Raw genomic sequence first — 13280 nt, 5'->3', positions numbered from 1 at the left:
GATCGAGCCCCACATAAGGCTTCGCACTGAGCATGGAGCCTGCTTAAGATCCTCTCTCTCTCTCTCTCTCTCTCTCCCCACCCTACCCCTCTTCCTCACTCACACACTCACTCTCTCTAAAATAAATAAATAGATAGATAGAAAAATAAATAAACAAATAGCTTTTCTAGATTATTAACTAAAAGTTTTGGCAATTTGATGACTTGAGTAAGACTGAAAACAAAAAGGGAGGCTCTAGGAGAAGTTGTCCTTCTGCAAGAACATAGTGAGAATGGGAAGGTTTGCATGGTGATAAGTACTAAAACAAGTACTCGCTCAGGATGGGAGAAGTGACCTGGGTTAGAGGCAACTAAAAGGGGCCCTTCAAGGTGAGATGGGAACTTGAAGATCAGTGGGAAGCCAGAGAATGAACTTAAAGCAAGAGTAGGTAAGCCTTAAGAAGGGAAACAATTCCTTCAGAGACACTTCAGACTGATTGCAGGGGAGAACAGTACAGAGCAAGGAGGGGGATAAGGAGGAAATGGCAGTGTAAGTCAAAGATGAAAAATAGTCCAAGTAAGTGTGAAGGACTTTTCTATAGCAAGAAGGTATTGAAATGGGCCACCCAAATCGGCTCACCCCAGCAGGGCCAAGGTGACAGGCTAATGTGCTAGTAACAGATGGCTTTCCATTCCCTTTCAATAAGGTGTGAATAGAGCTCCCCGGGTAGCGGGTAGCAAGTCAACAAGTAGAAGGCTTTGAAATTTATTTGTATTTGTTGGAATCTGGTATATATGCCTGGACCTTTGGATACAATCAAAGATAACATAAGTCTATGGCTTGTACATTTTCTTTTGTATTTGTAGCAAAATACAAAAAAGAATTGTAAAGATGATGAGAATAAAGATCTTGTGAGGCTAGTGTTTTCAGCTTTCTATCTACCTGTCTAGGAAATATGTTCAGTAGCCAATATGGTTTTAAGTCCAACATGGGAAGGGCAGGGTGAAATAAGATTTCCCTTAACTTATAACTACAAAGTGTTTTTATTTTCTCAAGTTTTAAGGACAGGATGAGAGCCGAGATTCCTAGAAGTTTCCTAGAGCTCTATCGCTAGTCACATTGGATCATGATAGCAGTCTATTTCTTTTTTACTGTGTTCCTTTATTTCAAATATTCTGCAGTTTCATTAAACAATCTCACTCAATATTTCCGCCATCAACTTACATTGTCTTCCCTTGGTTCTTGTGACTAAGAATTGTTGACAATGAAGACACTTTTTTTTTCCATTAAGAAAATATTTTCACACTTAAATATATTTACACTGCACTATCACTATTTTTCAGCTTCTTGGAAATTCACTTTGAGCCTTTTAACACCTTGGTCTTACACTTCCCTAACTTCTCACTTTTGGTCATTTGCCAAGCCCTGTTGATTTTTTAAAAAATAGATTGCATTTTTTAGAGCAGTTTTAAGTTCACATCAAAACTGAGCAAGAAGGTACAGATTCCCCATATATCTATCCCCTGTCCCCACTCACGCATAGCCTACCCCATTGTCAACATCCTTGTCAGAGTCAGACATTTTTTGGAATTGATGAACCTCAACTGACACATCATTATCACCCAGTCTATAGGTTATATTAGGATTCACTCTTGGTGTTGTATATTCATTCCATTTGTTTGGACAAATTTATAATGACATGTATCCACCCTAGCATCATACACAGTAGTTGTACCATCCCAAACATCCTCTGTTCTCAACCTGCTTATCCCTATATTCTCTTTGATCTCTGACAACCACTAAGAATTTTAGTGCTAACAGTTTTGCCTTTTCTAGAATATCATATAGTTGGAATCATACAGTTTATAGCCTTGTCAGATGGCTTATTTTACTTCGTAGTATGCATTTGAATTTCTTCCATGTCTTTTCTAATAGCTCATTTGTTTTTAGTGTTGAGTAATATTGCGCTATCTGGATGCACCACAGTTTTACCCAGTCACCTACTGAAGGACATCTCAGCTGCATCCAAGTTTTGGCAATTATGAATAAAGCTTCTGTAAACATCCATGTGCAGGTCTTTGTATGGACATCAGCTTTCAATTCCTATGGATAATTTTCATTTTGTAAGAAACCACGAAACTGTCTTTCAAACTGTCTATACCATTCTTCGTTCCCACCAGCAATGGATAACAGTTCTTCCTGCTCTCCATCTTCTATAACTTTTGGTGTTGTCTGTGTTCTGGATTTGGCCTTGTTGATTTTACTTCTCTCTATAATTCATGAATCTTTCTCTTCATGAACATAGCCACTACTATAGCTCAAAATAACTTTTTTGCCCCTCAGGACTACTTTAGGAGTCTGTTCACAATTTACCTGCTCTGAGGCACTTGGGTGACTCAGTCAGTTGAGCGTTTGACTCTTGGCTTCAGCTCAGGTCATGATCTTATGGTTCGTGGGTTTGAGCCCTGTGCTGGGCTCCGTGGTGACAATGAGGAGCCTGCATGGGATGCTGCCGAGAGCTCAGAGCCTGCTCAGTTTTCTCTTTTAGGAGAAAATTCAGTTTTTTGCCTTTTTTCTCTTCTAACCTCTAATACATTTTCTTTGCAAATATAAGAAACAAGATAAATATGGGTTAAATAAACAAATTAGTGCATAATTCCTTTAATGCTCATTGCATGGAAAATTAAAGAAATTGATAAATTTAATGGAACTTGGGAATAATTTACTCTCATTTCTTCATCTTACATATAAGAGAATCAAATTCAAAGAAGTTCTGCTACTGTTTTCAAGATTTCAGTGCTTAAGATGGAAAAATTAGGACAAGAACCAAAGTCTCCTGATTCCTAGGCAATGTTTTTATGTATTTGCAATTATACTACTCTACTTCTTTAAGTACTCCACCTCTTTAAGGTATTGTGTGAGTCTTTTTTATGCTCTACATGGTAATATGTCCAATTAATTAGTTACTTTCTCAATGATAATTATGTAAATTATATAAAGATCTTGGCTAGATAAGTTTTTTACTCTTTCATTTGATTTTAGAAAAACGATTTTAGATTTTAGGAAAACAACTATACTAACACTCTCAAAATACAGGAAGAAGATATAGAACAATTACCAAATGAAATGTCTATACAAATGTATTCATTATTATTTTAAGAGAGGATCTTAAGGGGTACCTGGGTGGCTCAGTTGATTGAATGATTGACTCTTGATTTTGGCTCACATCATGATCCCAGGGTCATGGGATTGAGCCCCACATTGGGCTCTGCACTGAGAATACAGCCTGCTTAGGATTCTCAATCTCTCTCTCCCTCTCCCCCTCTCTACCACTTGCACTCTCTCTCTCTCTCTAATATAAAAAAAAAGACCTTAAGAACAAAACTACCTTTAGAACTCATTTAGAAAACAGACTGCATATTTAATAGCAAATTATTTCATTTAAAATTTCAGTACAATTATGTAATTGTCATAAATTGAATATAAACCATAAAATACCTATTTTGGTTAAGTAGTCTTATTTATACAAGCAGGCAAGTTTATTAATATACTTCTCTTATTCTGCATATGTTTGCTTCATGTACTTTGCGTATATATACATGCAAAACATATATATGTGCATAGCATCAATTAATCATGGTTGCCATTTTATGCAGGTAATTTGATTCCCCCTTTGGAAAATTAACAAACATTTTATGTCTTAAAAGTTAATATTGAAGTGTAAGTAAGAACATTACATTGTTTTGGACTCTAGCAAATATTACATTCTCAGGTAGGATGGAGGAAGGTTTCTAACTGCCTTTTAATATTTTCTCTTTGAAAGATCAATAAGATTTGTGGCCGTCCAATCAGAACACCTACACAAAGCCCCCGTTGTTCTTTTGAGGGAAGCAAAGAGAAGCATGGGATGAAGATCTCTCCAAGAAATGGTGAAGAGACACTTGCCAACAGAAGAAAGTAAGACATTTGTTTTACAACCAGAAAGAGAAAAGAAAGTAAGCCATTAATTTTCAACAGAATAGAATGTATTCAATTAAGTAGAACCAAATACACTATTGAAGAAAAAAAGATCACCATTAATTACTTTTAAAACTCAGCAGTTGCTCCTATTCAGTTAATTAGGAAGATAAGTACAACCTGTGAGACCAATAAAACTTCCTGTGATAAGGGACATTTGCTATAATACACTATGGCGGGCAATAGGCACGTATGGTCATTGTGCTCTTAAAATGTGGCTAGCGTACAATATTGTACAGCAGACATCTAGGACTTACTCATCTAGCTCAACTGAAACTTTATGCCATTAGTTAATACTTCCCCAATTCCCTCTCCCTGTAGTCAACAATACTATATTGTACCCTTCAAATTTTGTTACGAAAGTAGATCCTACCATAAAAAAAAGTTTAAAATATGGCTAGTGTGACTGATGATTCCATTTTTAATTTTAATTGATTTTAGCCTAAATTCCACATATAGTTAGTGTCTACTGTATTGGGTGATGCAAGAGAGAAAAAGCATTCACATAAATGATGAAATCTGTGTTACTATTAAGCAAGTATTTAACAAATGCTTAGATAAGAAGTTTCTATATCTTTAATCTGAAATGCTGAAAATGGCTATACATTGATTCAAAATGATAAGCATTGAGTGGCTTGCTTCTATAACTCACATTTCTACCGCTGCCCCTGTCACTGTTTCACATGTTAAATTAAAGCCTTCATCTATATCTCTTTGCTTGATAATTGGCAGTCAAACTGAAAAACTCTTAAAATTAAAGGAAACTGTTACTTTATTTATTTTTGCATTCTGTTGCCCACTGTATGTCCTAACAAATACTAGCTTCTTGGTGGGTGTTTTTGAAATGAATTGAAACTGAGAATTCTATATTCATTTATTAATCCAAATAGTTATTTCTTTTTTTTTTAATGTTTATTTATTTTTGAGGGAGAGAGATACAGAGGGAGACACAGAATCTGAAGCAGGCTCCAGGCTCTGAGCTGTCAGCACAGAGTCTGACAAGGGGCTTGAACCCACAGACCATGAGATCATGACCTGAGCTGAAGTCGGATGCTCAAGCCACCCAGGTGCCCCCTCAAATAGTTATTTCTAATAATATCTTATGGCAGCCTCAGTATTTTACATCGCTTTACTCTTTAGAATGTAAACTCTGTTTCTTTCCTTTTGGGATAGTGCTCTTAATTGCCTCATTCTCTTCTCAGATGGACTATAATTTGGAATAAAGATCTGGGCTATTGCTCGCTATTTGCTGCAGCTCAAAAGAAGTAGCACTTTGTTTGCATGTAAACTAGCTGTCCTTTTTTCTTCTAAACATCTATAGTGATCAGCAGTCTTTTCTTGTATTTGAGAAATTAATGTGCTTTAGCTAGTGTATATAGCATGTAGTGGCTAGGTATAGTGTAGAGTGATTCTTCTAATAAAACCTAGCTAAGGAAGATCTTAAGGTTTTAAAGGTCATGTCCGTTTCACCATCAAAACAATTCAGTTGTTGGAAAGACAAAACAAAACCCAATACAAGTGAAATATCTCAGGAGTAATGAGGGGGTCATGTGAATAGAAAGTTCTGTAAGTATCTATCCAGGCCATTGAATAGACTTCTTGTCACCAACCTTGCAGACTCTTGTATTTCTGTATCCCTAAACAACCAGCCACCTTTAGCTATTACCCATGAACCAGAGTAGGTCCATCATAGACAAGTATCATGCCACACAAAGTAAACAACCAGAGGTATTGTACATGAGCTCACTTAAGCAATTCATTTTTCAAAAAAATGTTCCTTTATTTTTTAAAGAGAGGGGCAGAGGAGGGGCAGAGGAGGGACAGAGAGAGAGAGGGAGAGAGAATCCCAAGCAGCTCCACGCTGTGAGGACAGACTCCCAACACAGGGCTCTATCTCACGAACCATGAGATCATAACTTCCCAGGGTTTCTGTAGAGCATCTTCATTTGCTACTTGTACTCTAAGGACACCTTTGAATGGATGAGCTGGGTCATCTGGACTGAACATCAGAACAGTTTGCAAAATTCCAAGCTACAGACTTTTCTTTCTCATACAAAACCTCCTTGGGGCTACTCTATATTTGGGTTAGAGCAACACTCAAGTGTATATTATGTTTTGTCTAATATTCAAAGGGACCCAAAAAGCATCGTGCCTCTTCCTGAGTGCTAGGTTATCATAAGGCAGAAATTTGCCTTTTATGTTAGAATAACCCATTAAGATCCAGACAACTAGACATTTAGAACCCCTGCTGAATTGTCAAGCACTTGAAATGTCAGTATTTTTCCCCACCAGAGGCATGAACATGTCTACTAAGGCAACTAGGATGATGTGATCAATATTTTATTATCAGCATGGCGTCCTGTAGGATATCCAAATGATCAGGGCTCCTGTCTGTCATGGAGTGGGAGAATTGCCCTGAGGTCTAACAGTGAAGATATTCTTACCAGCTGAAAGTGAAATATTTCTAATTGTCCTTACTAATTGATAAAGGACAATCAATTGTTAGCTAGATAGCAGGTAGCAGTACATGTTTGGATTTGCTCTGGCAGATACCACATACAAAGCTGGATGTAATTGGAGTCACCCTCTGACTCAGGTTATGATAATCCAAGCATTCTCCAAGCCCATCTCAGTGTGCATAGAATAGCCAAACAAGTGACGTGAATATCGAATAGACTGATTTGGACAAAGATGTGTTTAAAATGCTATATATGGGTACTTTTCTGAACTCCATTCTAATGGTTGACCAGTTGATAGGATTCGATTTTCTATGTGAATGATCACATGGTACACCGGTACAGCCATTCTAGCAAGAAGCTTGCTGTACCTTATAAAACTCGTATACTCTATGTACTTGTCTACCTTACCTTAGCCTGTATCCCAAGAAACTCTTGCTTATATTCACAAGGAGAATTCTTGCATATCTGTGGTAGCTGAGAGTTAGAGGCAAGTTATATGTCCATAACAAGAAAAATAAAATATATTAGTTTGGAATATTATGAGTCAGAAGGATAGAATGCATTTTCATGCATCAAAAAATATCATTGTGATTAAAGAGAAAAATATATTAAATAGAATGAGAATAACAGTGCAATACCATTTTTATAAATTAGTAGCAAATATATAAAAAATTAGTATATATTTTTCAAGGAGAGGATATGGCAAAGTACTTATATTAAATATATTAGAATGGATATTTATAGAAAAACAGGAAAGAGGCTGAAGGATGAAAAAATAAATAAATATTCTATTTCAAGTATAAGTTATGACAGTATGCCAGGGACGGAGGAGTATTCTTTAACTCTCTGTATCTGAGAAAATATGTGTGTGTTTGTGTGTATATACATATAAATAAATATACATATATACATTATTTTAAAGTTTAGGTGAAAAGTGTTTTTTTAATTATATTTTCCTAATAAAAACATAGTTAATACTCTTTCAGTCAAAATTTTCGTGAGAACTAATGATACTCAATTTTTAAATAACTTTTTTTTGCTATTTCATATGCTAAGCATAGATGATTTTTCATTATGGTGTATTGTAGATATAGTGATTATCCAGATAGAGATAAAATATAATTTGCTGAAAAGACTTATTGACTTGAGACTTTCTGCTATAACTTAGTTATTAATTAGAACAAAATGAAAGTTTATTGTAAAAAAAAAAGTAGATAAGGGAAAAATGAGTTCTCAGTCAGCCCATCCAGATCATTAACAAACACTGTTTTGTGCGATTCATAAGAAAGTAAAGTTAAAAAAATATTTTCTGAGTTAGTTTTTATAAGTTACCATTGTATCCATGACAGTATTTTTTAGGTTTTCTTAGTTACCTTGGGTAATTCCCATGAGAATATCTATAACAGTAACTACTATCTATAAATTTAAAGCAATTTAAAACTAAAACAAACAAAAAAACACACACAAGAGTTTCTGTAAGTTAATATAATTGCTCTGGTAGCTGAAAAATAGAAAATTGTAAAATGCATCTGTTGTTTTGTCAGTGTAAATGAAGATAAACACTATTCTATGGTTAACAATTTAAAATACATTTTTACATATAAAGAAGTCATAGTCTTTAAATTATATTGTTATAGTTTACTTTAGACTTAGTATCTTTAGTGGTACATCTTGTAAAATATTGTTGTCCAAAGCTTGCTATTTATTTATTTATTTATTTATTTATTTATTTATTTTAGTATTCTCTATACCCAGTGTGGGACTCGATTTGAACTCACAACACCAAGATCAAGAGTCTCATGCTTTTCCAACTGAGCCAGCCAGGTGCCCCAAAATTTGTTGTTTAAAATTATGTTAGATTTATGGCATCCTAACAAAAATACTTCCAGGCTTTAAAACAGTTTAATTTACATAGTTTTCCATTATCCAATCAATTCTTTTCAGGTTGTGTTAATATAACTATTGTTGACTTATATATAATTTGACCAGTTAGCTTTTTTTTTAACTACCCAACAGTATTTATTAAGTGATCATTAATTACTTTTTTGTTTTTCAGTTGGGATGTGTAGTCAATTTTTTGCAGGGGTATATAGTATCCTGAAGTGGTTTAAGGCTGCCATCTTGTTCTTTGTTTTCTCTTTACCCCATGTTCTTTATTCTTTATTCCTCCTCTCTTGCCTTCTTTTGACTTTAACAGGTTTTTAATATTTTTTGGGATCTTCATGGCTTTTTTTACTTGCATTTTTTATTATTCTTCTAATGGTTACCATAGAGATAACAATATGCATTTTTAATTTTTACTATCTGCCTTAAAGTAGAACTTTTACTACTTCATTGAACGATATAAGAACTTTAAAATAGTTTCACTCCATTACCCTCTTCCTATCTTCCATTACCCTATTCCTAACAAATAACTTCTAACAATGTTTTAACGTCTTCCAAGATATTATTGTTATCATTTTTAAATAGTCAATATTGTAATAACTCATATTTTATTCTTTGTGGTGCTTTTTTTTTTATTCCATGTGTCCATCTAGAATCATTTTGCCTTAGCCTTTTGTATATTTTTCATTGCTTATTACTGGTGATGAATTCTCTCAACTTTTGTTTGAAAACATCTTCATTTTGTTTTTTTTTTTGTTTTGTTTTTTGTTTTTAATTTTTTTAATCTTTATTTATTCTTGAGAGAGAGACAGCATGTGAGCAGGGGAAGAGCAGAGAGAGGGAGACAGAACCCGAAGCAGGCTCCAGACTCTGAGTGGTCAGCACAGAGCCTGATGTGGGGCTCAAACTCACAAACTATGAGATCAAGACCTGAGCCGAAGTCGGACACACAACCAACTGAGCCACCCAGGTGCCCTATGAACACATCTTCATTTTTGAAGAATATTTTACTAGGTCTAGAATTATAGGTTGTTGCCAGCTACGATTTTTAAAAATATAAATGTCCATAATTGAGTTCATGACATGACACTGTAAGTCGTATGGGAGGCTTAATGGAAACGTTTCATAGGAGAGGTAATTACGGTAGTGGATGCTGCTGATGCCCTACTCACATCCCTTTACCTGGCCATTTTATCTGCTTTCTGGCTGCTCTGTCCTGGTTGCTGATAATGCACAGCTGCCTTATTCTCTGGGGAATTGCACTTAACAAATTGGAGCCATCTATATTCATTATCTCTTGCTGCTTAACAAGTCACTCCAAAACAAAGTGGCTTAAAGCAACAACAACTATTTATTAAACAATTTTCTGTAGGTCAGGAATTTGGGAGCAGCTCAGCTATGGGGTTTTGGCTCAGGGTTTCTTTTGGCAATGGTCTCTTAGGGTGATTGCTACCAAGGCCAGGTGAGGCTGCAATCCTATGAAGCCTTGAGTGGAACTGGCTATTATCTTCCAAGATGGCGACTCACAGGGCTGTTGGCAGGAGGCCTCACTTTCTTGTCACAATGACTTCGTGAGTTTTCTCACTCTGTAGCTGGCTTTCCTCAGGGGCAAATAATCCAAGAGAGAGAAAGGCAGAAGCTGCAGTGTTTTTATGATCTAGCCTTGGAAGTCCCACACTGTCATTTCTGTAGTATCCTACAGGTTACACAGGTCGGTTCTAGTCTGTATGGAGGAGGACTACACACCATCTCATCCATCTGAAAGAGGGGGCTAACTTCCCACCTGCCTCACCCCCTTGGCGGAGGCTCGTAAGCAGGGCCTGACACAGGGGGATAAAAGGCTTGCCCTTACTCAACGTGACGTGGCCAGATAAGTGATGCAATCCATGCTTCCACACTCCCTGTACAATCTGGTTGAAGCTGGGACTGCATCCTGACTTACCTTCTTCCTGCCCACTCTATCCTATTTCTCTCACTACCTTTCTCTTAAGAGTGCTACCTTGATGAATCCTCTGCATCCAAATTCCTGCCTCTGGTATTGCTTCTAAGGAATCTGACCTGAAAAATTACCTAAAACAGATGCAGAATAGGTGTAAACTTAGGCAAAATTATAGTATCTTATCCTAAATACAGGTATTTCTCTCTGAATTCCCAAATCTGTAACTCTTTTGTCTGTTTTCTTTCTCCCCCTTCCTCCTCTGTATTCATTTTAAAAGAGAACCCTTCCATTTAATACCCTTTTCCTTGCTCGATTTCTAACATTTGATGAAGGACATCCATGTCTGTCCTTGGCTCTACCAGCTGTGCTAAGCTTGAAGTATAGAGTATGTCAGTCTTTTGGCTTGGAAGGAAGGAAGCTAAACCATAGCTTTGGATTCCTTTGATTATATTTGGGTGATGTGATTGTACTTGTTCAACCTGCCCTGTTTTGTTTTGTTTTGTTTTGTTTTCTGTTTATGTAGAATGCTAATAATGAGCTCATTGGAGACTTGGAGTTATTGATACACACCAGTTACAAAGGTCTCTGAAAGTTGAGAAAGTCAAGGAAGAGCTACCATTCCTTTAAATGTCTAGAAAAACATTACTATTTAGTCTTGTGGGGCAGAAACCAAATCAGCACAGCTGTAAAGGACACTGCACTTATGTAACTGTCTAAACCAGCCCAGGCAGAGTGATTTCCCTGTGGCAGTTCCTGCTCTCTGCTTGATTTCTTGAAGTTAGCTGGTAAGAATAAGCTATTAGCAAGCTTAAATCGGTGATAATTAGCGGTACATTATTATTTCAAAGTGGTGTGGCTGTGCCAATTAAGCGGGTAATTAGGAAAACCCCAGGACAATAAATTAAGAGAGAGTCTCAACACCAGTGCCCCATCTGTTCTACAGCAAGCATTCCAATTAGCCAAACCTCTCATTTAAGAATGCGCCAATTAAGGGGATTGGCTATATGCATGGCTGTGCATTGGGGTAATAACGACTGTCCTAGATGCTTAGTAAAAATAAAATATTTTTGATGTAAGAGGAGATTTTGATGTGAAGGTGGGGAAAGGAGAATTTTTGGAAATACTGGATGTTTAATGTTTAAGACAAATACAATTTGAATTGTTTTATGAGCTTTTGTTTTTCTCAATTTTCTCTTCAGAACTTAATGGAATCTTGTTTTATCGGGCAGCTCCATTTTATTCTAATGTGTTTATGAAATCTTGACTTGCATAGGAATTTTACCACTTGAACATTAACAATTTTTTGTTTTTTGTTTTTAAATGGAGAATAGGAACTCAAAAGGATGCTTGAAATTGCTTAGTTGAAAGAGGGGAATGAGTCAGGGCACATTCTGTTTCAGGATGTGTCTATCCATGAAAGCCAATTAATTGTTACCCTGTACATTGCAAAAGAACACAGTGAAGTGACTGAAATAGTTAATTATGCATAGGAAAAACTTTTAAACATAATCTGAATGGAGAACACTTAATATTACTTAGGATTAATGCCAAGATAGGATCAGTACATATCACATAGGATCAGTTAGCTTAAAACACATGAATTTATAGCTACATGGTCAAACCTTACTTAGCACAATATTTTATTAGTGAAACCAAAATTAATTAATGTTCAAAATTCTTGATGTGTGTGTCTGGGTGTATGTGTTTATATGGTTAAATCAGTATTGACATACTGGGCTTGATGATGAATTGTATATATATATAAACTCGGTGGATGAAAATATCCATAGGTCAGGAAAAAGTCAACTCTGAGAAAAAGTTAATATCGTTTATAGGACCGGGGAAAGCAATTTCCAACCTATTTCCTAAAAGGAAGTTAGTGCTTCTTTGAGGTGCCATTATTATTTATTACCTGTAAGTTTAATTTACTAAAATAAAAGTCATGTTCCCTTCAATGAGAGCATTTCTGGCTAATTTAAAACAGTGCTTAGTGAGTGGCGGGTGTGAAGGTACCCAGGGCAGGCCAGGCCAAGGCAGGGCTTTGGGGAGGGAGCAAGAGGCCAGGCCAGAGCAGTACTGAGGAAATGTGAGCTCCGAGGCAGGCAGGCCAGCATCAAGACCTACATGAATAATGAAAAGCAGGACCCTAGGGGGTCAAAAACCAGGCACACAGGAAGAAGGAATGCCAGAAGGCAGAACAAACATGTGGCAAAAGTTTAGGCTAGTGGTGCTTAACCTTTGCGGGTCACGTATCCCACTGAGAATCTGATAAAAACTTCCCAGAAAAGGAAAGTTCATAAACAAATACATGCAAAATTTTGTGTATTGAAAAGCCATTTTCTCCAGTTAAGACTAATATTAAAAATAAAGCCTTTAAAAATGAGGTTTGCTCTTACCTTTTTAGATGTTCATGGAAAAATTAGTGACCATTTCCTGATGTATCTGAAACCAAATTCAAACAACTAAACTAACATTAAGCAGTATTTGTACTGAAAGGTATGGACTAGAAGTTGAAATGGTGGTTTGTCTTAGATGTGGCTATGCGGGCATGGTATCCAACAGATACTCTTTTTGTTTTGATGGCAGAATTTATTGAAAATTCTAGAAAGCAGATTTGTATAGTTATCACTGACTGCAATTAGAATTCTTATAACTTGCTTGCTTAGATGAAGGTAGGTTTATATCAGGGAGAGTGAGATTTATTCTAAACTCTTCAAAGTTACATCAATGGTCCATAATGCTTTGATCCTCAAGTTAATTTGTGACATCTGTCATATTGAGGCTCTCAACTTTAAGTTAATGTGAGTAGAAATAAATCTCCTCAAATTTCTCATTACACAAAGAATAAAAAAAAATACACGTTTTTTTCCTTAGCCATAGGAAGAAGGATCTTTAAATCGGACAGTTTTCAAACTGATTCTCCAAAAATCTTCTATTTCCCAGTAGCAGCTTTGTTAAATGAGCTAGGAGCTTCTCAGTAGTGTTTATAATTGAGACTGTAG

At 36.0% G+C, this 13280-nt stretch overlaps 1 protein-coding gene across 1 annotated transcript in view; it reads left to right on the top strand.

The window, feature by feature from the left end:
* The window catches only part of GPC5 (glypican 5), a 682486-nt gene that overhangs the window by 312192 nt on the left and 357014 nt on the right, over nucleotides 1-13280 (top strand). Inside the window, exon 4 of the mRNA XM_053901416.1 lies at nucleotides 3803-3936. Coding sequence (XP_053757391.1) covers nucleotides 3803-3936 — 134 coding nt within the window. The remainder of the gene's footprint in view (nucleotides 1-3802; nucleotides 3937-13280) is intronic.

Source organism: Panthera pardus, unplaced genomic scaffold (genome assembly GCF_024362965.1).
Source record: "Panthera pardus isolate Hobbes unplaced genomic scaffold, ASM2436296v1 HiC_scaffold_1, whole genome shotgun sequence".
Lineage (NCBI taxonomy): Eukaryota > Metazoa > Chordata > Mammalia > Carnivora > Felidae > Panthera > Panthera pardus.
Note: the sequence above shows the minus strand (reverse complement) of the source record. Positions and strands in the feature narration are given on the sequence as shown.